The 26,419-nt window shown below is 44.1% G+C and overlaps 1 protein-coding gene across 2 annotated transcripts; it reads left to right on the plus strand.

The window, feature by feature from the left end:
• Positions 1 to 1,972: 1,972 nt before the first annotated feature.
• LOC310826280 (overexpressed in colon carcinoma 1 protein) lies at positions 1,973 to 24,521 on the plus strand. Of its 2 annotated transcripts, none has more exons than XR_014555674.1 (5): positions 1,973 to 2,183; positions 14,741 to 14,765; positions 16,134 to 16,242; positions 20,110 to 20,145; positions 21,737 to 21,831. XR_014555674.1 is itself a non-coding variant. In XM_083701073.1 (5 exons), the coding sequence occupies exons 1-5, from the start codon at positions 2,141 to 2,143 to the stop codon at positions 23,350 to 23,352; spliced, it is 237 nt and encodes a 78-aa protein (XP_083557199.1). In that variant the 5' UTR covers positions 1,973 to 2,140; the 3' UTR covers positions 23,353 to 24,521. The 2 variants fall into 2 exon arrangements, 1 of the variants encoding a protein (XP_083557199.1); XM_083701073.1 differs by lacking the exon at positions 16,134 to 16,242 and adding an exon at positions 23,300 to 24,521 and having other exon boundaries at positions 21,737 to 21,816.
• The last annotated feature ends 1,898 nt before the right edge of the window (positions 24,522 to 26,419 follow it).

The raw sequence follows: 26,419 nt of genomic DNA on the forward strand, positions 1-26,419 counted from the left end.
GGTAAATTCATGGAGGAAAGGACCATTCATGGCTATTTGCCATTACAGTCACATTTCTTCCCTCCAAAGAACCCATGGGCACTGTAGTTTTATCCCCACCCCACAAACGCACAGTTTGCTGAATCATTAGCAAACGACCATTCCCAGGATTTTGGGGGGGAAGTTGGTCATGTACTTTAAAAGTGTTTTGCCAAGGAACACTAGATGGGGTGGGGCTTGGGTAAGAATAACAGGGGAAGTGGGAAGTTCATGGCCTGTTTCCCCCCAGGCATCTGGTTGCAAACAAGACCCTGGGTGGACTCTGGTGGGTCTGAGCCAACAGCAGGACCCTCCTGTGGCAGAATAGGTCAGTGTGCCTGGCTGTTAACCAGAAGGTTGGTGGTCCGAGGCCACTCAGGGATGGCTGTGGGCTACATATATATTGTGTGATGGCCTGGGATTCCGATTCAGAGGATGAACCAGAGGAATCCCAGCCTGCACAGGAGTCCCCGCCTCCAGGGCCGGCTGAACTGGGGCAAGGCCTAGATGCTGAAGAGCCTGCACCTGTGGCAGAGCACCAGGAGCTGGCCCCAGGTGAAACCCTTCTGGCCCCAGAGGTGCTTGAGGACTCAGTGGCGTCAGGTGAGCCTCCTCCAGGGCCCAGTAACCCTTCGGCCTCTCCTGATCTGCAGAGGCTTAGGGCAGAGAGGCGAAGGGAACTGGTTGCTCCCAGGAGGAGTGCTCGCCTTAAGGCCAGAGGAGGCGGGGCTCCTGGGGCCGGGACCGCCCCCGGCCTTAGAAGAGGATAAAAGCCTAGTCAGCCCGGTCCCAGGTTGCGGGAGCAACGTCGTTGTTGGCTTCGGACCTTCCTGTGTTCCTGATCCCTGCTCGGCCTCCTGTTCCTGACCATCCGGTGCTCCTGTTCCCTGCTCGGCCTCCTGTTCCAGCGTTCCTGTTCCCCGCCCAGCTCTCCGCCTCGGACCTCGCCCCTCTTCGTGTGGACTCTGCTTACGCCCACGGTACCTTACCCCCGGGACCAGCACATATTGTCTACCAACTTAAAAAACAAAACCTCTCACTTTAGAGCAGTTCCTTGAGAATTTGCTGGAGAACCTATAGGTCAATGACTGTAGGTCAAAGGCTTTACTGCATTTTCATTTGCTGCATGCAAAGATACAATAGAATTACTGTTTTATAAACTGTTCTTTCCATTACAATATTGTATTTCATATTAGGCTAAAGCAGTAATCAGGAGATTCCATCATCTAAAGCAAGGTAAACATTAATAAAGAGAAGGTCAGTTCCCATGTCCTAAAGAAGCAGAAATAAGGGAAACATCATGGATTTGTGCTTCCATTTCCATGCTTGATGGAACCTGGACTGTGGGGTTTCACACAGGCATTCATAATTTAAGTTATTTATTTACAATGTTATATAGAGTTCCCAGGCCTGGGTAGAGATTCTCTTAAGATGCGACACAGAGAAAGGCTAGATTCTAGGGAGCAGGCAGGTCAGCATGAAAGGTGCTTTTAGATGGTAGGAGAAGAAGTGTTTGTTACTCATGCATCTTCTGTCACTCCTTCAGACTATCTGAAATGGCCAAGAAAAGAAAGAAAGCAAATGACAAAGACAATGGGTTATACCCAATATTGTCATTCCACTCTTGCAAGAGACTTCTGCTTCTCCAGTGACACTTCTCCCTCCTCTCCTCTCCTGGCTGTGGGCAGGATTCCTACACTGCAGGGGGTTGGGTTGGATGACCCTTGGGGTTCCTTCCAACTCTACAATTCTATGATTCTGTGCAATTCTTCGGATGCTCACGCACAGCCTTGAGGTGATGCTCACCATCCTCATCCCTTCTCCGTTCGAAACACCGCTCGCCTCCACTCAGGCCAATAGGAGGCGGCCGCTGGAGATGCAGGTGGCCGTGATTGGCTGCCGCTGTTGCCCGGGCGACGAAGGAGGAGGAGGAGGAGGAGGCGGGTCCCCTCGGCGTTGCTTTCGGTCCTCCTCCTGCTTCTAGTCCGCTGGCAGCAACAAGGGCGCCCTGGGAGGCGGCATCCTTTCCGGAGGCGGAGCGGCGAGACGGAGGGAGGCAGAGGCTTGGCTCTCGGCTGCGCGACCCCCGCTCACTCCAGAGAGCCCCCAGCGCTGCAGGGAGATGGGCTGCGGCAACTCCACCGCCACCAGCGCCGGCAGCAGAGGTGAGGGGCAAAGCGAGAGGCTGGTGGGGCTGGAGGTGGGGGCTTGGCAGCAGCGCCAGGGAGGATGCCCCGAAGGGTCTTGCAGGGAAGGAGCCTGGAGGGGGCTGGAGGGCAGCAAGGGAAAGAGGGCTGAGTTGTTACAAGAGGAAGGTGTCTGGGAAAGGACAGAGCAGCGAGGAGGCAGAGGAGAAGGCACGGTCTGTTCTAGAAGAAAAGGAAGATTCCCTTTGTGTGACTGTGTGTCCGGCAGGCGTCGAGGAGAGGCAGCCGCACACTTCTAGAAGTGGCGAGAAACTTCATGCCACGCTCAAGCAGCGCTGCTCTCAGGCAAGGGATGCAATGCTTGATAGGGGCGTGCAGGCGCAATTCACTCCTGCCTGCCTCTACCGCCACTACTACTACTACTACTACTACTACTACTACTGCTACTACTTATTATTATTATTAATTGACGGAAATGAACAAAAAATGTGTGAGGTTCCTCCCACCCACTCCCTCACTGGAAACAGCTGAAGCTGGGAAGGAAAAGGGGGACATACAATGGAATGCCATTCCTGAAGCTGCTTTGCAAAAGCAGGCAAAGAAAAGGTGTCCTGCAAAGCGACGTAGCCTGATTTTTTGGTGTGTGGGATCATATCTCTTGGCCGACAAGTGCAGGGCTGGACTGCTGCGTGTCTACTAGGCGTGTGAATAATGTTAGGAGTGCAAAGAGGCTGGCTGGAAAGACTTATGGTCGCTCTCTGCAGCTGACCTTTCAGCATGACTTATCCTTTATTTCAAGCTCTTTTTTGTACTTGGCGGCTGATATTCCCTTACTGAAAGGATTTGTCCTCTCCCCCCTCCCCCCAATAATACAAAAGGCCTTTTCTTTTCATCCACTTAAAATGCACATAACTCAGGGCGGGAACAATTGACTTTGCATTCATGCATTTGTTTGGCACCACATCCTTGCCTCTCTGATGATGATTCTTCGGGTTTTCTATCTGTGAATGGTTCTGCTTTAAATCCGTGGATGTTAAATCATGGGAAAGTTTTTTTCTGCGTCAACATTTGACAAAAATGTGACCAGCATTCACCCCTCAGACGTTTTTGCAGCCCAGTGTCACTTGGAGTGGTTTCCAAGAGTTGTCATCCCGTTGCAGCTTGCTGGATTACCAGTAACAAGCTTCTTTTATGTTTCATGGCTGTAGAGCATTTTGCATCTATGCAGCCCTATAATCAGTCCAGGAAGCACCACATGAATGCAGAAAGTTATGCTGTTCTACAGACCCTAAGATTAGCGTATTGTTTCTTAGCCTTTGGAGACAGATGCTCATACCGCTTCTTCTCTGCATATAATTTTCATTAAGTTTTCTGTTTTACAATTTAAGATACTCATTTTGCATCCCTAATATATCAATGACTTCCCTTCTTCTCTTTCTGTGGTTCATTTTACATATCATAAATCCCTGCATATTTTACAAAAACTATACCATTCAGTATTCCATTATTGCATCCATCAAAACTTGTTATCTTAACCCTGCCATCATTTTCAGCTGTACACAATTATTTCCCATATATTCAATGTTTTCCAATCATCTTTAAATGTATGTTCTTCTTGTTTTCTTAGCTCATGCCGCTTCTTAGTGGTCCCAAAAAACAATGCATCCAGGTGCAATTACATCATTACTACTTTCATTACATTATTATGATTATTTCCATTGCTTTGCAAATGCTTGCAGCTGTCCAATGTTATGGATGTTTGCTAGCATTGAAGTTCCACTGAGGTCTGTGGAACTAGCTCCTATCCTAAATGCACTTTCAGTGTTGTAACACTAAGGCTGCAATCCTGCACACATTTCTTAGGAGTCTGCCACATTGAACTCAATGGAGCTTAACTTTTGTGTAGACACATTTAGGACTGTGCTCCTGGGGAAGTTGCGATGTGCCGTTGATAGTCTCTAGCCCTTAGCTTCTTGGATATGCGATGTTTTCCAGTGGATAGCAATGCACATCCTAAGCACGAGTTCCCAGTAACTTCTGCCACTGTAAGATAGTCCTGGAACATAAACATTAAAAGAAAGCTGTTCTTATAAGAAGGGTTTTGCTTTGCATTCCTCAACAGTTTGAGGTGCATCCAAGAAATGTAATGTTGCAGGGTTATGAGTGAACTTATTTGAAGTTACTGCTCTCAGCACACAGACTGGTAGAAGGCCACTGGTCTGGGTCAGCTTTTCCCAACCTGATGTCCTCTAGATGTTTTGGGGTCCAACTTCCATTGCCCCAGCCAGCATTGACCATGGAGCTGACAAGTGTGTATACTCAGACGTAGACCCAATGGTGCTGACTCCCATGCATAGAATTGTAGCCTTGGAAACACGAATGCTCTAGTCCTATTCATACAGTAGGGTTTACTTTCAAGTAATTATGCATAGGCTTGCACTGAATGACTATATTCTCATGAGCAAAGGTGGAGATTCCTGGGTACTCCTGCAGGAAAGCATATTTAGAATTACGCTTCTTTAGTGTTCATGCCTGCCATATATACTCAACTTCCTTTATCCAAAAGAAAATGATTTTGTCTATTGAAAATATGTGAGAAGAAATTCTGAGAGTTCTCTCTTGCTTAGACTGCATATCGCTTGTTGCTGTCTAAGCAAATATTTTTCCATATCCTCAGTGGAAAAAGTATTAAAATTGGTTTGTTTTTCAAAAGGTATTTGCACCAGATGCCTAAGATTCATGCTACAGCAAGCTACCACTTTCACCTGAAAGTGGGCTCATTTTGTGATATCAGGTAGCTCAGGCTTTGTGGTAAATAAAAACTAAAACTGAAATTAAAACTAACTGGTGCTGGGGGGCGGTTTGTAATTCCATATTTCTCTACTTGCCATCCCATTCAAAATTGCTTGTTCAGAGTAAATCCACAACAATTTCATGGCAGCGCTTTTCATTTCAAATCCTTTCTTGAGAAGAGGCATGGAGTTGTGCCTCTTGAAGGATCAAATGGTGCAAGTCTTATCTCCAGCAAAGAGTCTTGTGGCATCTTTTATGACTTAACAAATTTGCTAGGGCTGTATGATTCAGGGCCTGATCTGATACTTTGTAGCAGCCCCAATCTGACCCCAGGTAATCCAGAGCTGATCCAACCTGGATCCAGGTAGATCAAGAGCAATCCAGGGCAACCTGCTGTGGCTGCATGCACACCGCGCTGACTTGAATCATCCCAAGTTGGTTTGGGATTTGGCCAGAGCTAGTGCACAACCCTAGGACTTGCTATGGCATAGTGATTCAAAGTCTACATCCTGAGATGCATGAAGTGCAATGGGCATGGTGGGACTGGGGAAGTGTGCCATTTGAGAGGCATTTTGCAAAAGTCATATGACCTTCCCCTTCCAACAGGGCAACTATGGGAAGGAGTAAAGTGGTGGTGAGCCCCATTGGCATGATCTTTTTTCATATTTTCATCTTGAAGTGATATACTTCAGCTTTGTAAAGAGGGTTGTCCAGAGCTGGAGGGAAGTAAAGGGGGAGGGAAAGAAGGAAGCTCAATTTCACTTTCAGACAAAATCCTGTCCTAATGCAAGCCCAAATACTTCTGAGGCTAGCTGAGCCAAACACCTCCATGTCCCAATCGAGATCTTAGATGCCTCAAACTCTGGTTCTGGGTCAATTGATCCTATGAAGGACAGGCTGGAGTGTAAGCACCTGAGTTTTGATAAGTGTCTCCCCTACAATGACCTGGATGGTACATTGTTGATGGAACAATGTGACTCAGATCATCATCTACTTGGCTGAGTTGGCATTATGATCCTCATTTGGAGAGAGGGCAAGGAGGACCATTATAACATGGACTCTGACCCCATTAGAAGAGTGACTGAAGCAGATGGAAGTACTTTTTGCAAATATAAACTTGCAGTTCATTGATGTTAAATAGAGATTTTTTATATATATAAAAAAATACTTAGGTAAATTAAACATTGGCTGTTAAATGAGCCACAGTTCCAGGGAACATAAAGCATTATTAGCCTTAGGAAAATGCTCGCGAAGCTTGTAGGTTTGCATTTGCAAACATGTTATACAATTTGCACTAATTAGCTAACAGTTAGCAGCAAGATTGAAAATTCTCATCTGGCCCAAATACAAGAGGGTGGTGATTTTTGCAACAGTGATTTGTTTATTAAATCTCAGCTGGTTTATGTATATATCAGACAAAGTAAACCACTGTTAAATTAGTGGTGCAATGGAGAACATATTGAAATTCTCATGTAATTTGCTAGGCCCCCCCCCGCCTTTCTCTCCCACAATCATATTTAACCAGCTAGTGGCCTGAAGAACAAGGACGCGGGTGGCACTGTGGTCTAAACCCCTGAGCCTAGGGCTTGCTGATCAGAAGGTCGGCGATTCAAATCCCCACGACAGGGTGAGCTCCCGTTGCTCGGTCCCTGCTCCTGCCCACCTAGCAGTTCGAAAGCATGTCGAAGTGCAAGTAGATAAATATGTACCGCTCCGGCGGGAAGGTAAACGGCGTTTCCGTGCGCTGATCTGGTTCGCCAGAAGTGGTTTAGTCATGCTGGCCACATGACCCAGAAGCTGTACGCCGGCTCCCTTGGCCAATAAAGCGAGATGAGCGCCACAACCCCAGAGTCTGCCACGACTGGACCCAACAGTCAGGGGTACCTTTACTAGTGGCCTGAAAGCCAGATCTGACCCCTGAAGCAAATTAGCCTTATCCCCTGGCAGGCTTACAAAATTTTAATTGAGGTATGTTAAAAGTTTGCCCAAGTTTCCTAAAGAAACATTTCTTTTCAAGCTGTAAAAAAATAGAGATTTCCCACACTTTCCTATTTCACTTCTGCTTAGATCCTTCATGTGTAATGTCCCACCCTCTGCCTGAATGCTTGTGGTCCATATCACTGAAAGTTGTATTTCTAGAGATGGAGTCATTCTTTGATGAATGCCCAGTTCTTTGATGAAAGTCAGTTCATTTAACTTATAGAATAAGTTGACTCCCTGGGAAAAAGAAGTTGGCTACCCCTGCTTAAAAATCAGCTTATGCATTTTATTTTAAATGTGATGAATGGTGCAAATTCTCCAGAAGGTAATCATTCTGATTGCTTAAACTGGAATATTATAGGAAGCTACATAGGACAAAGGCTTAAGAGATGGCCATGTATGATAAGTTTGACCAGACTCATCTGTGGCTGTCACTTGTAATTTTTCAGCTGCTTTAGATATGCTGCCCACATACAGAGCACCATGTGCCCATATACAAGGTTAATGGTTGAGATCATGCTGGAGAGTTTGAAATTCCTTGTCATTCCCCTCCTTTCTATTTGATAGAAGGAGAAAGACAAAGAGGAGGGCTGAAATCCCCGTTCCTAGGGACCTGACGAGATGAAGCTATTCCTCTTCCAGCTCCTGCTTTCTTCTGCAGGATTTGGTAGGAAAGCAGAGATGTTTGCATCTGACTCTGCTTTGGAGCTTTCTGCTTTTGGTACTGTAAACAAACAGTGGTGCAACTCAGTGCAATTCTCTGGCAATGGATGGAACATGTTGGAGCCGACACAGTGTGTGGTATTCAACTGAGTTTTACACAGAGTGGACCTCTTGACAGTAATGGTTGTAACAGAATCATGCTTGTTAATTTCAATGTCTCTACTCTGGGCAAAACTTCGTTAAACCCACCCACCGATTCCTTCTTCATGGTGGCCATCTCTGTATTGCCCACCCCACACACGAGAAAAGAGGACAAAGGTTTGCATAAAATTGCATATGGTAATTTAACTGTATTGTTTGGGAATTGTTAGTAAGGTTGAAGGTTCAATCCTAGACAGCTGCATATTCCTGCACTGTAGAAGGTTGGACTAGATGATACTCAGGATCCCTTCCAATTCTATGATAGGGGCCTCTTAACAACTCTCAGCACCCTTAACAAAAAACAGCTTCCAGAATTATTTGGGGGAAGCCATGGCTGCTCTTAAAGTGGCATCATAGTGCTTTAAATGTATGGTGTGAATGTGACCTTAGAAGAGGGATTAAAATAAAGGGCTTTCCTACTCATGATCACATCAATCCTTTTTAAAACAAGCTTCTTAAGGATTGCCACTCCCCCCCCTTTTTTTCTTTGCTGGCTCATGTATCTTCCTAGAATGCAGCTTGAGCTCTAAACATTAGCAAGTGATAATGGTTATCTTCATAGAGGTATAAAGCTCCACCTGCTGATTTTTGCAGATAAAGTGCTGTTAAAGGCAGATGATTAGCTCTTTCTGTGAGTGCTCGCCTGCCTGATGTCATCATGAATTTTGCTTAGGAAAGAACTCTCTGCAATTTAAAGCATCTGCTTAGTAAGTGTAATAATAGCTCCTGCAGGTACTCTAGGTAAAATTGTGCTGCAAAGCGTTATCGATTTTCATGGATCAAGGGATAAACTATTATGCTTCCATCCCCACTAAAGCTCTGAGCAATATCCCAACTTTTAGCCTTGGTCTTCTGCTAGAAAAAGCAAACTGAACCTTGAAGATTAGGAGGACACACAGACAGGGGAGGGAATTGGGTGTTTACACTCTGAGCTGAAGGTTACATGCTGGCACAATAAGAAACCCTTTTAGTTCCAAGAAAAATTGCATTATGTATTTATTTATTCCTGAAAACCTAAGCAGAGGAAGTTATCTATCGAATAAAGTATGCCAATACAATTGCATTACCCTGTTATGCTTACCTCGCCTTGTAAATAAACAAGAACCACTATAACGAATAAACTAATTGAAACAAAACTAAATTCCACCAACAGGCCCTTTGGTTTCAAGTGTCATAATAAGTGCTTTTTTTCATTTAAAAATGTTTAGGGGTATGCGTACCGCTGCGTTCCCCCAGAAAAAAAGCACAGGTCATAAGAATGTCCCATTATTTATTTATTTTATTTATATTTATTACATTGATTACATTTGTATATCACATTTACCTTCCAAGGATCTCAAGAGGGGTGTACATGGTTTCCGCCATCCCCATTTCATCAACACAACAACCTTGTGACACTGGGTCAGGCTAAGAGATGGTCTGCAGGTATGTGGAGCAAATAAATAACAATTCACATGGAAAATCATAACACCCCCCCAAAAAACATATTAAATAGAAATTTAAAATTCTAAATTATGCAAGTTGACTACATCTGCATATACTTACTGGAGACTTCATTCGGCTTGCAGCATTTAAAGAGAAGGGATTGAAGGCAAGAAATGAGAAGAGTGAAACTCATGGGTGATGCAAGGACCAGGAGGAGGTTGGCAGTTGTTGTCATTACAAAATATGAGGCGCATCGGGCTTATTTTGAGCTGAGTTGTGCTTCAGAACCTGTTTTTAATGACAGGCTTTAGTTCTGGAACATAGGGGCATATGCAGAGCTCATCGCTACTGAATAACTCTTCCCAGATCCCACATACAGTAGTGTAGTGGCAAATTCGGAAGTGCTGGGTCCCAAGAGTCACACACAACGAGGGACAAACGGCTGGCTGGCAAGCCTTGGGTGTAGATAGCTTGGGAGTAAGTCTCCAGCTTGATGCTTCAAGCAGAGCATGTAAGAGCAAGAATTGCAACCTTTCTCCAGAACAGCCTGTCTCCCACCTTTCTGCATGAGTCATTGAGAGATGCCTCCTAAGAAGGCAGGAGATTCTGCTGTACCAGGAGCGATGGGATGGAGTGGACCAAAGGAGGCAGAGTCGAAGAAGACAGGGGCAGAACGGTGAATCATGATGCAGAGAAGCAGCTAGCAGCTACTCCAGTTGGTACAAACTTCCCCAGCCTGGTGCCCTCCAGATGTTCTGGACTACAACTCCCATCAGACTCAGCCAGCATGGCACGGTTAACAGTGAAGCAGCTATTTAGGTTGCAGTCAAGCAAGGCAGTGGAAGTTGCAGAGCTCACATTTTTCATGGGAACCATTTTTGAAAAGGCTTGGGCGGGGTAGCCAATGCTATGTCTTTTAGATGTTTCAGGACTTCAGCTGCCATCAGCCCCAGGAAGCATGGGCAATGATCAGGGATAATGGGAACTGCACTCCAGTAATAACTAGAGGGCGCCAGGTTGTCTACCCTGGTCTTGTAGGACTCCCTATCCCAGCTGATCAGCAGGTCTCTATTCTCACTCTTCTTTTATCTCTAGGAGTGTTTTTTCACCTGGCTAGAATATCATTTGTTGGCTGGAGGATAGACAGGGCTTTGTGTGCAGTAAGTTGCCTACTGCACTATGGTAGAATTTACATTTGTTGCTCTGTCCACATTGGCCTCTGTTTTCACCCATTACTGACATGCGGCCCCTAGAAAGTTGCCCAAAGGGGGATGTGGCCCTCAGGCTAAAAATGTACTAGAATGTTGGTGTTGGTACACAAGGTCCCATAGCTCAGCAAACAAAGTTCATTTTAAATTGCAGATACCGTTTGCTTTGTCCTGGCTGGAGGTGAGGCAGTTATTTGTTGAAAAACTTGGCCTATCTCCTGGCAAACCACTGGACACAGAAATCCCTACTGATAAGGATTCATTAGGAGCGAGGGGGAAGGCGCTTCTCAACTTTTGAACTCAGTTTTAATTTGGAAATGATTCGGACAACATGGGATGTGCCTGTTTCTTGCTCAGGAGTGTGCCAATTAATCAAGAAATTGCTAGAAATTGTTCTTAGAGCTGATAGTTTCCTGCGAGCTGATGAAACCTAGAGCTGACTCATATACTCCAAACTAAGATATAATCTGGTGTCGGAAGCATGGAAAATCATTCACTATTTTCCTGTGCAATTAGTCACTTCGATTTAAGCTGACCAAGCTTTATCTGAACCGCCCAGAGTCTCTGTCTGCATGTTTGTTAGAATGGCTGTGTGTCCTATTTCTCCATAGGACAGGCCTCTCTTTAAAGGGCTGTCTGGTTCAGAGATAAACGGCTATATTGAGGGAGTGCAGAGACCTTGGGTTTGCCCATCAATGCAGGGACACAGGTCACTTGGTTTTCCTTGCTGTTTTGACATGTATTGCATTTCTCTGTAAGTTATAGTAATTATTTCTAACTCTGCATCAATACATATAAATTAGCATGTGGAAATCTTAGGCAAATCTGTGAACTTTTTGTCCTGTTTTGGTAATGCGCTACCTGTGTGGTGTGTGCCTTTCATGGAGGGGGTGTGATGGTGATGTAAGATGGGCAGTCCAAAGGCCCTAGACTACAAGAAAATGGTGACCGACCCCTTATATTGCCTCCTCCTCTTCTTATTTCTCCCCTGTCCACTTCTTCTGTACAATGAAGCTGTCGTTTCTAGCATCTGATGCCAGTCAGGATGAGGAAACTGACCAAGGGGGGCAGATTTGTCTCCCTTTGCTTTCCAGGACCAGCCCTAACATTTGGAAGGGTGATAGAGCTGCTTCAGGTGGGGGGTTCAGTGTGGGTGGAAAGTGGCAGCTAGAAGTTGGCACACAAAGCTGTGCGTGCCCTGCAGCACGCCCCTCCTATCCCTCAGCTAACCTATTGCCCTCTGGTGTAGCAGGAAATGCTGCCCCATTGACAATGCTGGAGTAAATTTGACCTGCTAGTTCAGTCAGCTTCTGTGCATGGAATGCAAGGGGGTCCCATTGTATCTTTTTGTCATCTAAGTAACCCAAGCCCAGGACACAAATTCAAACCTAAGTTCTTGCAAGATGAACTCAGTGCTGGTTATCTGGGGTTTTCCACTGTTTGGATTTGACCTGCTCTTACTCTCTTCTCCTAATTTATTTAATATATTTTTTTCTGTTTACCTCTGATATATTTTAAATCTGATGCCGCTTAGCTGCTGAATTCGTTTCAACTCAAAGTAGGAACACTTTAATGAGCAGTGTGGGACAAATCTCTGGTTAATTCCACTTTAGAGTGGATTTTTTTTTTTTTTGTCTCTTTAGAATAGCTACCAACAATCCACGGGCAGCTCACCCTGCACAAGGCTGATTCATTTCAATGGAGCTAATGCAGGACTTGTCATAGTCCAGGTCAGACTCTTTGTCTATCTAATCTGTTTTTTTAAAAAAACAACAAAACGCAACTCAAACAATTTAGTATCATCAGCAAACTTGGTTGTTCACTCCTAGCTCTACATAGTTTACAAACAAGTTAAAAAGCACAGGTCCCGATACAGATCCCAAAATGACCCTCTACTCCACTTTCTACATCTCCCCATCTGGAGAACTGTCCATTTGTCCTTACTGCCTGCTTCCTGCTACTTAACCAATGTCCTAATCCATAAGAGGACCTCTCCTCTTATTCCATGTCTGCTAAGCTTACGCAGGAGTCTTTGCCGAGGTGCCTTGTCAATAGTTTTTTGAAACTTCCAAGTATACTGTGGTAATCGGATCACCTATCTCTATTGTTGTTTATGCTCTCAAAGAACTCAGACATGCTGTCTCTGCTTCAGCAAGGCTTGCACTTCTTAGGATGCTTCTTTTTAAGAATATTTTCCACCACTTTTCCCAGAAGAGATGTGAAGCTAGCTGGCCTGTAATTTTCATTATCCACCCTGGATTTCTTTTTATAAATTGGTGACTACTTTCCAGTCTTCAGGGAATCCCCATGCATAGAATATACCCACTTCCCTCAACTTTGTGCGCTCCAGATATTTTGAACTGCTTCTCCCATCATCCCTCACCATTGGCCATTTTGACTGGGGCTGATGGGAGTTGTAGTCTAAAATTATCTGGAAGGCACCAGGCTGGAACACATACATAGGGCTGCCTCTGAAGAAGGTTCATAAATTTCAGCTGGTGCAGAATTTGGTGACCGGGTTACTCACTGGGGCAAGACGGTTTGAGCATATTACACCAATCCTGGTCTGACTGCACTGGCTACCAATTAGTTTCTGGGCCCAGTTCAAAGTGCTGGTTTTGACCTATACAGTGGTACCTCGGGTTAAGTACTTAATTCGTTCTAGAGGTCCGTTCTTAACCTGAAATTGTTCTTAACCTGAAGCACCACTTTAGCTAATGGGGCCTCCTGCTGCCGCCGCGTCACTGAAGCACGATTTCTGTTCTTATCCTGAAGCAAAGTTCTTAACCTGGGTTATTTCTGGGTTAGCGGAGTCTGTAACCTGAAGCGTATGTATCCTGAAGCATATGTACCTTCAGGTAGCACTGTAAAGCCTTAAATGGCTCAGGACCACAATACCTCAAGGACTGCCTCTTCCCATATAAACTGACCCAGACTCTGCATTCATCATCTGAGGCCCTTCTTCATGTGTCTCCCCCACGAGAGGTCTGCACGGTGAGAACACGAGAATGGGCCTTTTCTGCAGTGGCTCCCCATTTGTGTGGAATGCGCTCCACAGGGAGGCTTGCCTGGCACCTTCATTATACACCTTTAGGTGCCAAACGAAGACATTTCTCTTCAAACAGGCCTTTGGATGATTGACATCTGATGCCCTTTTAAATGTGTTGTGAGATGGGGAAGGTTATTGGTTTTGGTTTTTTTTCTTATTTTTATTATGTATTTTGCATTTTTTAATACCATAATTTTATGTTGTGAACCACCCAGAGATCTACAGATGAAGGGTGATAAACAAATTAAATGATAGATAGATGATAGATAGATAGATTGCTTCCAAAACATTCAAGTTCACGTTAAGCCTTAAATTTAAGGTTTAACATTTTTTTTTAAAAGTGTCCAATGTCTAGCAGCACCATTCTACCCACGTCTACTCAGAAGTAAGCCCTACTGAAGTCAGTGGAGCTTACTGTCAAGTGAACAGGGTTAGGACTGCAGCAGAAGCTGTCTGTGGGCTGCTTCCCTGCAGGCTTCATTGAATGACATTTCAGCAGCAATAAAACAGCCTTTCATAACAGGGGAGGAAGAAGGAGGTCATCCTTAATTGATTCCTGCCTTCTGTGCATTTAGTGGCTGAGTGAGTCATGAACAGGGAGCTGCTGATATGATGGGGAATAAAGTGTGGTGTTTGTTGTTGCCTTCCATTCTGCTTTTTTTTGGCTTCTTCATATTTTTTTTTATATGCCTGCCTTTCGGAGGGTGTATTAATAAGAGATGTTTTCTAACTAATTGGCAATAAAAATGTTACAATATTTAAAATGGTTCCAAGTTCAATCCTGGGAGGGGATCAATGTCACTATGATAATCAACCTGATCTTTAAATGCAGTGGCTAAGAAAGATACAGTACGTCTTAGTGGAATAAGCTTGGAGATTCACCTTTGGGTTAGGGCCTGCTATTGTTGGCACCAGTTTAACAGCCCTGCTGTCACCCAGCTCTTTAGCACGCCTGACACCAATATCTTAGAAATGATGGAAGTGGAAATTTAAGGGGTGCATCTCTGTTCATTAGTGGTCTCTTCATGATTTATGTGGATTCCCCCCCCCCCCCAATTTGGTTGTGTACTTTTTGATGTTTTGTTTATGATTTATGACTAGTCTTGTTACGTTTGTAGTTATGTAATTTTTTATGTGTTGTAAGCCGCTTTGCACATGGTTTAACCTTTGGAAAAGTGGCATACAAATAAATGACGGATTGAACAAGTGACACCAAATTTCTACACCCAACCTTCATTTTGCTCTTTCCATTCTAGATACTGCAGGAACAGCAATAGATGTGTAAGTATATATCTTTTGCATTGTCTATAAAATATTTTGAGTTATCAAATGATTACCAGAGCCAGTAACCATCTCATGATAGCTTCTAACCAGGGTTGGCAGGTTTTAAGTAAAGCTTCCGTTGTAACCTTCTTACTTGGGAGCAGGCTCCATTGAATTCAAGAAATCTTGAAGTCTCTGGGCAGATGGGGATATGATAGCTGGTGAAAAAGTTGTCCATGCTTGAAGGTCCACAGGACCCCTCCCCACACAGGCTCACCATGATGCACTCCGTAAGGCGGACATGACTGGCCCCCTTCCTGCACTGACCAAACAAAGAGAGGGTAGTAGGTTGCAACTGTGGCATGCATCAGTTGTGGAGTTGGGGTTAGCCTCAGTGTGTGTCCCCACCACAATTATTTCAGCATGTGGAAGGTGTGTTGAATGAACCTGCCTTCTGTTTTTTCTGCACCTGAAGAAAAACCCAGCTTGCCTTATTTTATTAACGCTAGCATTAAATCACCGAAGCAAATTTGTTAGTATCTGTTTGAAAGGCTTTTCTGTCTTGATGGGCATGAATAGTGTGCTTGCAAAGGAAATCACATTGCATTGGGCTGTGGTTCTGCTTTCGCCTGCCTGCTGCCTGGACCTCAGTAGTCCTAGCTGTTGATTCAGGATTATTTGTTTGTTTGCTGCATTTATGTCCCATTTTTTTCTGCAAAGAGCTTAAAGTGGCATGTATTTTTCACGCCTCCCTTGTTTCATCCCCACAACGACTTTGCGAGGTAGGTTAGGCTGAGAGTGAGTGGCAGGCCCAAGGTCACTCAGCGAGTTTCATAGCTGAGGGGGGAGGGAATTTGAACCCTCCCAGTTTGACACCCTACACCGCACTGGCTGTATCATTTTCATCACCTCATATCACCGCAGACGCAACCACTTCGGAACCTGGAAATTATTCTCCGTGTGGGTGGCCAAGTGAGAAAGCAGAAGGGATCCTTGCGCCTTTCACAGTTGTCCACATAAGGGAATTTCAGTGGCTCGCAAGTCCAGAAACACCTGTTGAAATCTCATTTTCTACACCACCGTGAAATGTTCAGGTGCCAAGTGCATAAACAACTCCTGCTGAAATTCCCTCTCTGCCTGCTGTGCTTTCTCTTGGGGCTCCTTAATTAATAGAGCAGATGTTAAGTGGATGATGAAAGCAGTGGGGTGGTTAAGGAGGAGCAGCTGGACTGCAATAAAACCACAAGTCCCGGGTAGCTAATTATAGCAGTAATGAGTGTCCTAGATCCATAATTCTAGGAGCTTTTTCTAAGAGTCAGTCACCAGGCAGGAAGGAACGATGAAGTATGTAGATGTATAAAATACTAGTTTGCCACCTTTTTGTAGACGGGAGCTTTCCATAGCTGCACAACAGTAGGTGAAGCCTTTGCTGATGTGGAAATGCAGTGAAGGGAAGATGGCCTGCACCTGTTGAATTCTACCTGTTGTGTTAAAGGTACAGAGCCTCTTTTCTTTTTTCTTTTGAAGAAACAAAGCATCAACACCATTTTAAAAAATGCATTAAAGAAATTGTGTCAATAATAGCTTTCCAGGCCCATCAACTTACTTACAAATACGCTTACATTTAAGCATCATGGTAGCTGACAACCTTATAGATTTGGACGAGATCATTCAGATTTGCAACTTTGGGGGGTTTGAATGTATTGAGTTGTATCCTATGTTGGCCTTACTTAGAATAGACCTGTTGAAATCAATGGACATGATTAACTTCTGTCTATTGCATATGTAAGTACTTTAATATAAGACTTAATTTTAAAGTGCTTTAATAGATGATTGATTGATTGATTGATTTAGTACCCCACTCATCTCATTCTGTTGCCTTAACCACTTGGGATGGCTTCCAGCATGAAAACACAATAAAACATTAAACATTATAAACCTCCCTGCACAGGAGTGCCTTTAGATGTCTTCTGAAGGTTGCATAGTTATTTATCTCCTTGACATCTGATGGGAAGGCGTTCCACAGGGCATGTGCCACTACTGAGAAGGCCCTTTGCCTGGTTCTCTCTAACCTCACCTCTTGCAGTGAGGGAACCGCCAGGAGGTCCTTGGTGTTGAACTTGCAGTGTCTGGGCTGAACCATTTGGGTAGAGATACTCCTTCATGTTTACAGGACCATGGCTGTTTAGGGCTTTAAAGGTCAGCATCAACACTTTGAATTGTGCTTGGAAATGTACTGGGAGCCAATGTAGGTCTTTCAGGACTGGTGTTATATGGTCTCAACAGAAGCTAGAGATCTTGTGGGTGGTACTGCTGTCTCCCACATAGTTCTTTGCCACTGCATGATTTTCAGAAGCAACATAAATACTGGAGCATAAGCAAATATATAAAAATGTTGCTTTTCATGCATGACCTATGCAGGTAGCAAACTTTACTATTGTGTGGTACAAAAATATTCCTTGTACAGCGTACAGTATGCATAGCTCTCTTTCTGTGCTGTGCTGTGCATACTAGATTATTAATGCTTGATGTTTAGCTGTTTGTTTATATTATGTTGGAAGACCCAGAGCGGAGCAAACCTGTCAGATGGATGGGGTATAAATAAATTATTATTATTATTATTATTATTATTATTATTATTATTATTAAACTTCCAAAAATGTTTGACAACCAAGGCGCGGCTTCCGATTGGCTGCAGAAGCTTTCTGTACTCAATCGGAATCCGCATCGGACGTTCGGCTTCCAAAGAACATTTGCAAACTGGAACACTCACTTCTGGGTTTGTGGCGTTTGGAAGCCATAACGTTTGAGTTGCAAGGTGTTCAGAATCCAAAGTACGACTGTATTTGAAACTAAAAACAAGAAGCTTTAACACTACCATTGAATTGTTTCTATTTCTGAAGGGCTCTGGACTAAGAATTTTTGGACTGAATCAAAGAAAGGCACATTTGTGGAATGCACCAAGGGATATTTAATGACCTCATAAAGTAGATGGGACCTCAAAGCTTGCCAGAGACAATAGAGCCTGAAATATTAGAGGGAAAACAGAAAAGCCCTGATTGTTAACTCCTTCCTTCTCAGTGGAGACTAGCAGGGTGGAAGGCAGAGATGCCAACAGGTAGTGGAGCCAGAGCAGATGGCTGGTTGAACTAGAGCCAGCATGTCCAGTGGTTAGGGGTGATGGGTATTTTAGTTTAGCAACATTTTGAGAGCCAGAAGTCCCCTCCTCCTGCCCTAAAATTTTCAAATTCCAGAAATAGCCTGTGAGCAGAAATGGCAGTAATAAACTTTTGAGGAGGGGTGTCTTTCCCCAGATAGAGATAGCAATGTGAGTGGCAGTTCTGCTTCCAGAAAGGTTGCAAACGGATATTGCATGTAAGCTAATGGAACTTTGAAAGTTAATAGCGGCCAACTTGTTTTTTGTAATTTTAATTTGCTTTAAGCTTCTTAAAATATTGTGTTTAATATTACTGTGTTTTAATTGTTGTAGCACACCCTCGTACCTTAGGGAGAAGGGCAGGTAATAAATTGTAGTAGTAATTATTAATGTGTGTGGTGATGACAATAACAATAACTTTATTATTTGTACCCCACCCCAGCCACTCTGGGCAGCTTCCAACAAATATAAAAGCATAATAAAATGTCAAACATTAAAAACTTCCCCCTACAATGCTGCCTTCAGATGTCTTCTAAAAGTTGTATAGTTATTTATCTCTTTGACATCTGATGTGAGGGTGCTCCAATAGCCGCACATCATAGCAACCAGAGTTGTGATTTTGTTAAAGTAGTCTTTACAGCCGAGAGCTTTCAACTTTGCGTTTAGGAATTCATGGGAATGCTTTGCCTCCTGCTGGGAACAAATAGATCAGCCCTGCCAGATGTTTTGGACAGCAGCTCCCATTACCCCCAACCCACACAAGCTATCAGTATTCACTAAGGTATTTCTTGAGTGTTTAGACATTCACAAAATCTGACTGGGATTGTTGACGGACGCATGTGAATACCGACCTTCCCCAAAGTTTGGAGATTGGCTGTAATATATAAACCGCCACAGTAATAATTCCTACATTAGTTATCTCTGGAGAGGAGAACCTATGCAGAAATGTTCCCCAAGGACTCATGTTCACAAACCTCCCCTTTTTGTCCTTCATTCAGTGCTTCTCTGCAGGCCTTGAGGCCCCTGGCAAAGTTATGGTGGGGTTCATGTGTCCTGTATCACCATGGGCAATCCTCTATTTGAAGGGCTGCCTGAGAAAGGAAGGCAGGGGCACTGAAATTACCCATCAAAAGTATAACCTCCACTGTAGTGAAAAGTACTACATTTCTATTTAAATTACAGTGGTACCTCTGGAATTACGTACTTAATTCGTTCCAGAGGTCTGTTCTTAACCTGAAACTGTTCTTAATCTGAAGCACCACTTTAGCTAATGGGGCCTCCCGCTGCCGCCGCATGATTTCTGTTCCTATCCTGAAGCAAAGTTCTTAACCTGAGGTGCTATTTCTGGGTTAGCAGAGTCTGTAACCTGAACCGTATGTAACCTGAAGCGTATGTAACCTGAGGTACCATTGTATAGTCATCATTTCTGGGGCAGTGTGTGGAGGTCCTGGGCAGTGTGTGGAGGTTCTGGGCTGCCCAGACGACAAGACCCCCTTCTCAGTCTCACTGATGTGGTCCAAAGGAAAACAGAGCAGTATGTTTGACGTCCTCTTAGCTGCAGGAGTTGCTGGAAGGAGATTACAGTTCCTCTTTTTTGGCAAGGCATATGCGACATCCCCCTCATAAAGTGCCCTCTAGTGAGCTCCTCCTCTGTTGGTAAGCCCCCTTGGCTTGCTCGGCTGCAGCTGCACTCTGAGCAACACTCCCAAGGACTACCAGATGTTTGAGAGCCTCACTATGTTTCAACGTCCACAACAGTCCAGAGTCATACAGCATCAGGGGCCTTGTGGGAAATGCTTGGGGCAGCTATGACTTTTTCCTATTTTTGTCAGCAGAAGGCTCAATGAAGTAGGAGAAAGCGTCATTGGCAAATACAGTCAAACCTTGGTTGTTGAACGTAATCCATTCCGGAAGACCATTCGACTTCCGAAACGTTCGACAACAGAGGCGCAGCCTCCGATTGGTTGGAAGAACGTCTTGCACACAAGCAAAAAAACCTGCATCACACATTCAGGTTTCGAGAAATGTTCAAAAACCGGAGCATTTACTTCTGGGTTTTCGGCATTTGGGAGCTGAAATGTACAATAATGGAGGTGCTCAGGAACCGAGGTTTGACTGTAGAAGTTTAGCTATCGACAGAAAGGGTTGGGTAGGGAATCTAAAACCGAGTTTCGACAATCTATTTTGTCATTTATGTCATTGCAGAACAGAAGAGTCAGTGTCAGAAGATGACAAGAGGAGGTATGTTGCTGTGGATTGGGGTGAAGTTGTACAATCCAAAATGGATTTCCATTTCATGAGGAAAGAACACACGGAAAGGGATGGTTTTTAGGTTATTATCCCAAACCAACCACTGTATTTTGGTTTAGTTGCACCCCCCCCCCCAAATATATTGTCGTCATCTCAAGCTCTGCTTTACCCCCTGATGCTGGGAAACAGTCATAGCACAGAAGCAAATTAAGGACCTTTCTTAGAGTAAACAATGATGCATAAAAGGCCTGTGAGAGGCCACATTCTTTAAACAGAATGTTTGATGGAAAACTGCTGTAGGTTATTCAAAGAGACTCTTAAAAGGGGAGGCTACAGGGTTAGAGCCCTTCCCCCAATTAGCTGAGCCTCCCCCCGCATGTTGATCAGGCAAACAAGATGGCTGCAGTAGTGAACCATCAATTGGTAATAGTGAATTGGCACAGTCCGTTTTCTATGACCAGCTGCACAGTCTGGCTTGCTATGCCTTGAGAGCTGACGTCTGCTGTGGATGGAGAAACTGAGCTACTTTCTTGAGAGAGGGAGAGTTGAGGCTGAGAATAAAGAGGCTGAGCCTTAAATAGTGAGCTGCTTCTGCCATTCTGTATAACATTCAAGAACTGTGTCTTATCTGTATTGTTGGGATCCATTTTTAATAATAATAATAATAATAATAATAATAATAATAATAATAATAATAATAATAATTTTTTATTTATACCCCGCCCATCTGGCTGCGTTTCCCCTGCCACTCTGGGTGGCTTCCAACCGAATATTAAAAACAATACAGTGTCAGACATTAAAAACTTCCCTAAAAAGGGCCACCTTCAGTTGTCTTTTAAAAGTAAAATTGTTATTTAATTTTTAATTTCATTTAATTTTGAATGCAGTACTGGATCACCTTGAGCAAGGGGTTGATCCCAAACAGGCAAAATGGAGACTGGAGCAAGCAGATTGCTTAGAATCATAGAATCGTAGAAACTGGAAAGGACCCCAGATATGAGCTAGTCCAACCCTCAGCTAAGGATTCCTTGACAGATGGCCACCCAACCTCTGCTTAAAAACCTCCAATGAAGGAGAGTCCACCACCTTCTGAGGGAGTCTCTTCCACTTTCAAACAGCTCTTACCACCAGAAAGTTCCTCCTAATGTTTAGCTGGAATCTTCTTGTAATTTGAATCCATTGGTTTGGATCCTGCCCTCCAGAGCAGGAGAAAACAAGCTTGTTCCATCTTCCATGTGGCAGCCCTTCAGATACTTGAAGACTGCTATCATATCTCCTCCAAAAAAGCTGCATGATCTAGCATATTGAATTTTACCTCTGCAATGAACACGCAAGGTCACCTAAAGCAAGCTGCTCCCTTTCACTCTCTGTCTCCCCCCTCTTACATGATGGATGGTAATAATGCTAACTTAGGCTACTGGGTTGTTGTACCGATTGCAACCAGCTAACACATGTGAAATGCTTTCAACACTTGAAAAGACCTATACAAACGTTAAAGTATTTAATTTTGCTACTATTAGTATTAGGTATACTCTCAGTTTAAGTTATGGGTTTCATGTCGGTGTTTTTCCATTCCATTAAGGAACTATGGAGGTGTTTATGTCGGCCTCCCAGCTGATGCGGCTACCAAGATTCCCACCCAGTCAAAGACGGCGTCTCAAGGTACTTCTTAAAAAGGTGTGTGCTTTTAGTGTTTCCAGTGTGCTAGCATCTCTAATTTATCATAGCGCTAAGATCGTTGTTTTGGTGTTTGAAACTGTTAAACACTTAGAAGCCATTTGGTATATAAGCAACAAACAAACAAACAAACAAACAAACAAACAAACAAGGCAGCTATGTACACTGCTTAGATTGTATTAGATCAGTTTGGTGAAGGCTGTATTAGATGATCACTTCTGTTCAATGACTACCAAGCACTGTAGCATCTGAGAGGGTCCTTCCCAAAGCCTAGTTAACGCTCTCCCAGCTTTAGGGAGGAGGGCTCTAGGACCCTGCCAGAGCCTCACACCTCCTTCCCAAAGCCAGTGCCTACTTAACCAGCTTTGAGAAAGCAGTGTGAGGGATGGGGGAGGGCATCAAATTTTGGCCTCACTCCCCCCACCCCACATGACAAGGGTTCCACGTCAAAGTACTCTCTGAAAAGTTGGGCTGCGCTAACATAGTTTAACACCATTTGAGATGCTGGAGGGGGGGGTGAGGAACCTCTTTCAGCCTGAGGGCTGCATTCCAACATGAGCAACCTTTGGGGGGGCACAGTGGCTGGGGCCAGAGGCAAGAGTGAGCAAAACACTAGATGTGTCTTTTATCTTTGTGCAGTAATCCACATTTGTTCTATGCAAAATTCAGAGATTTCTAAACACACACACATATGCATCCATTCTCCATCAAAGTCAGCAGGAGCCATTAATCACAGTTCAAGGACATATTCCAGCCAGGCAAAAACACTTGTGGACTAGCACAGAGTAGGGCTGGTGAGGTGTGTAGCCCGAGGAAAGTCCTGAGGGCTGGACAGAGATGCTTGAAGGGCCTGGGCCTGAGGTTTCCCATCTCTGCTCTTGAATGCCTATGACCTCAATGTAATTGCTCCATGTACAGTATATGCATGCTTCCTGCATCACCACTGTGAGTCTTCAATCTGCTTCCTTTAATTTGTACCTGGTTTTACATATGGATGACCATGACAAATGGGGGTTGCCAAATTTTCTCCTAGCAGAGTTTGCCGGCTGGAAAAGCATGATGTAAATAAAACAAATAAACTACGAAATAGGTTAGGGCTATACAGTGGTATCTCGGTTTTCGAATGTCCTGGAAGCTGAATGTTTCGGTTTTTGAACGCCGAACACCCATAAATGCTTCTATTTTCTAACATGCCTCGGAAGTCGAATGGCTTCCGCTGCATGTACACGTTATTTCTCCCCGTTTTCTGTAGACCGCCCTTTGTGCCTCAGTTTTCAAACGTTTCAGAAATTGAGCGGTTTTCCGGATTGGATTACGTTCGAAAACCAGGGTACCATTCTAACTGTATCAAATGTGAATCTTCAGGGCCTTGCTGCTTCAATCACAACTGGCCCACTTGCAATAGAAAGTTCTTTCACCCACTGGATTATGGTCCTTATTACTCATGCGACATTTCCCTCCCAATCAGTTATCTGCGTAGACCATTCTTCGAAACGGAATTCAGAGCTGCCTTTCGGCTGAAGATTTACAAAGCCAGAAGCATGAAGCCACCAAGAGCTTCTTGGCAGTGAAAGTTACAACGGCAGATCAAGAAGCTGGATGCTCAAACTGGAACTGAAGCATAGGACTGTGATTTATGGATCTTTTTGATGTCCTCCGGTCAGCGTTAACTAACAGATATATGATGGGTATTTCTGCACAAAAAGCTGACGCTGTTGATCGCCAGCACTTTGGCCGTACTACAGAGTCTACAGATGACAATAGGTCTGTTTTTTCATTTGGCTACTTTTGATAGCTTTTATATAACAAGACTATTACTGCTGTTCACACAAGTGTTCCTAGGCTAAGGTTAGTGCAAATGAACTATTGATTTACTCCAGAGTAATATATTTGAGTAATATATGCAGGCTACTGCTGTGGGAAATAGGAGTTAGGTACCAATAGGCATTGTCAGCTATTTCTAATTACAACCGACTTTTATACTGTTAACCTGCCACTGATTGTTGACATGTCAATTTTTAGAAGTGTAGGAATTGTTCAGGAAAAATTATTTTGCCAGAAATATATTCAATGAGTTGCCAGCCTACTTACTACCTACTAACGAACTGTCATTTATTTCAGTGAGATGCTAACTTGCCTGCCTACCTTTTTTCATTTAGTGGCTGAAAATAACCTCTACTTTTACCAAACAATCATGTGTTGTGTCTATCATTTTGCATACAGATAATAATGATACATGTAAATTAATTTTTTTAAAAAATGAACAGAAGGCAATGGCAGGAAGGAGCTTGCAAGTGCTGCAGCAAGGCAAATGCTACTCATTTCTTGCAATGAATTTCCATGTAAGCCCCATTGAACTAAATGGCACCTGTTCAGCCACAGTCCTTGATGGACCATATACAGTGCAAAGCTTTATAGAGACGATCAAACCTCGAGTTCTGCCCACCTCTTAAATCTGGACGTGTTCTAATCAGCATCAGAGTTGGTATATTAATCTTGTTAATGGCAACATTTCATTATGTGAAACTTCATCCCAACATTTCATTCCAAACTCTGCCTTTTATATACCATCCCGTTAAATGTTTCCAAACGCAGTTAACTTCATACTGGTGATCTTTCAGTGTAGCACCACTCAGTGTTTCTGCATGGCTGAATATAATGTATTAAATTATTGAAGCATTTTTGCATAACTCTTGTGCTGTCCTTTCTGTTTTGAAGATGGCACCTGCCCCACCAGCTCACTCCCATCGTGCTCATGATGATTCTGAAATGATCTGATGGACTGCAATGCTTCAGTTAATGAATCATGAACACGTACACAGGGCAGGAGCCTAAAGAGATTTAGCTGTAGGGCCACTGTATGAAGCTAATAGGTGTTGCACATTATAGGCAACTGCCTTAAACCAAGCCAATAATAATAATAATAATAATAATAATAATAATAATAATAATAATAATTTATACCCCACCCTTCTGGCTGGGCTTCCCCAGCCACTCAGGGCAGCTTCCAAAAAAATATTAAAATACTGTAATACATCAAACATTAAAAGCTTCCCTAAACAGGGCTGCCTTCAGATGTCTTCTAAAAGTCTGGTAGTTGTTGTTCTCTGGTGAGAGGGTGTTCCACAGGGCAGGCGCCACTACCAAGACGGCCTTCTGCCTGGTTCCCTGTAACTTAGCTTCTCGCAGTGAGGGAACCGCCAGAAGGCCCTCAGCGCTGGACCTCAGTGTCCGGGTAGAACGATGGGGGTGGAGACGCTCCTTCAGATATACTGGACCGAGGCCGTTTAGGGCTTTAAAGGTCAGCACCAAAACTTTGAATTGTGCTCGGAAACGTACTGGGAGCCAATGTAGGTCTTTCAAGACCGGTGCTATGTGGTCTCGGCAGCCGCTCCCAGTCACCAGTCTAGCTGCCACATTCTGGATTAGTTGTAGTTTCTGGGTCACCTTCAAAGGTAGCCCCACGTAGAGCGCATTGCAGTAGTCCAAGCGGGAGATAACCAGAGCATGCACCACTCTGGCGAGGCAGCCCGCAGGCAGGCGGACTGTCTCAGCCTGCATACCAAATGGAGCAGGTAAACAGCTGCCCTGGACACAGATTTGACCAGTGCCTCCATGGACAGCTGTGAGTCCAAAATGACTCCCAGGCTGCGCACCTGCTCCGTCAGGGGCACAGTTACCCCATTCAGGACCTATTCCAGTGTTGTCTACTCTGACTGGCAAAAGCTTTCCAGGCTCTCAGGGAATTAAGTCTTCCATGTGGCAGTTTATTGTAGACTCAGTTCTGCTCATGCATAAAATTTCCCCCCATAGCATCCACACGTCATCCTCATGAAAATGCCACCCCATATCCCTCCTACTCAGGAGTGATCGTGTCAACAGCCTGAGCTATCTGGATGTTCCAGAGGTCGACCAGGGCTTTGACAGGAGTGCCAGTCATATCAACACCCTTAGCAAACCACAATTCCCAGGGTTATTTTGAGGAAGCCATGACTGTTTAAAGTGGCATGACACTGTTTTAAATGTATTATACAGATGGGGCCTTATTAATTGTAAGTGCAGTCTGGTCATAAATTGCCAGGATGAAATAACTTTTGCTGTTTTGTGAAAAAGGCTGCTGTGGAATGTCAGGCGAAAGGAAGCCTTTAACCAGGGGCTTCTTTTTTAAAGGGGAGATTGTCTCACACTAGGGAGAAGAACATGCCAGTCATAAATCCTGCATTTCGAGTGTTGTGGAGAGTTTATTGTCTGCACTTTCCCATACATTTTTGCTATCTAGATAACACTTGCTTTTAGGGAGACACCAAAGAAGATCTCAATGTACAAAGAATACATAATTTACAGAAATACAGAAGCAATGCCATAGTTTAAGTAGTAAAGTGCTTTACAAGGGAGGCCAAACTCCCTAAGGCAGACAGTCCTTTGTCTCCCAGTCATACTATCTGTGGTGAAAAGAGGAAATTTAATCCTAGAGAGCCAGTGTGGTGTAGTGGTTAAGAGTGGTAGACTCATAATCTGGGGAGCCGGGTTCGCGTCTCCGCTCCTCCACATGCAGCTGCTGGGTGACCTTGGGCCAGTCACACTTCTG

The sequence above is a fragment of the Podarcis gaigeae genome (assembly GCF_964106915.1).
Source record: "Podarcis gaigeae genome assembly, chromosome: 10".
NCBI lineage: Eukaryota > Metazoa > Chordata > Lepidosauria > Squamata > Lacertidae > Podarcis > Podarcis gaigeae.

What these genes read in the sequence shown, in the direction of transcription:
- LOC310826280 (XM_083701073.1), top strand. Translation starts at nt 2,141, where the DNA reads ATGGGCTGCGGCAACTCCACCGCCACCAGCGCCGGCAGCAGAG. An exon ending in CACCAGCGCCGGCAGCAGAG is followed by an intron (nt 2,184 to 14,740) that starts GTGAGGGGCAAA and finishes TTTCCATTCTAG; the next exon opens with ATACTGCAGGAACAGCAATA. An exon ending in GCAGGAACAGCAATAGATGT is followed by an intron (nt 14,766 to 20,109) that starts GTAAGTATATAT and finishes ATGTCATTGCAG; the next exon opens with AACAGAAGAGTCAGTGTCAG.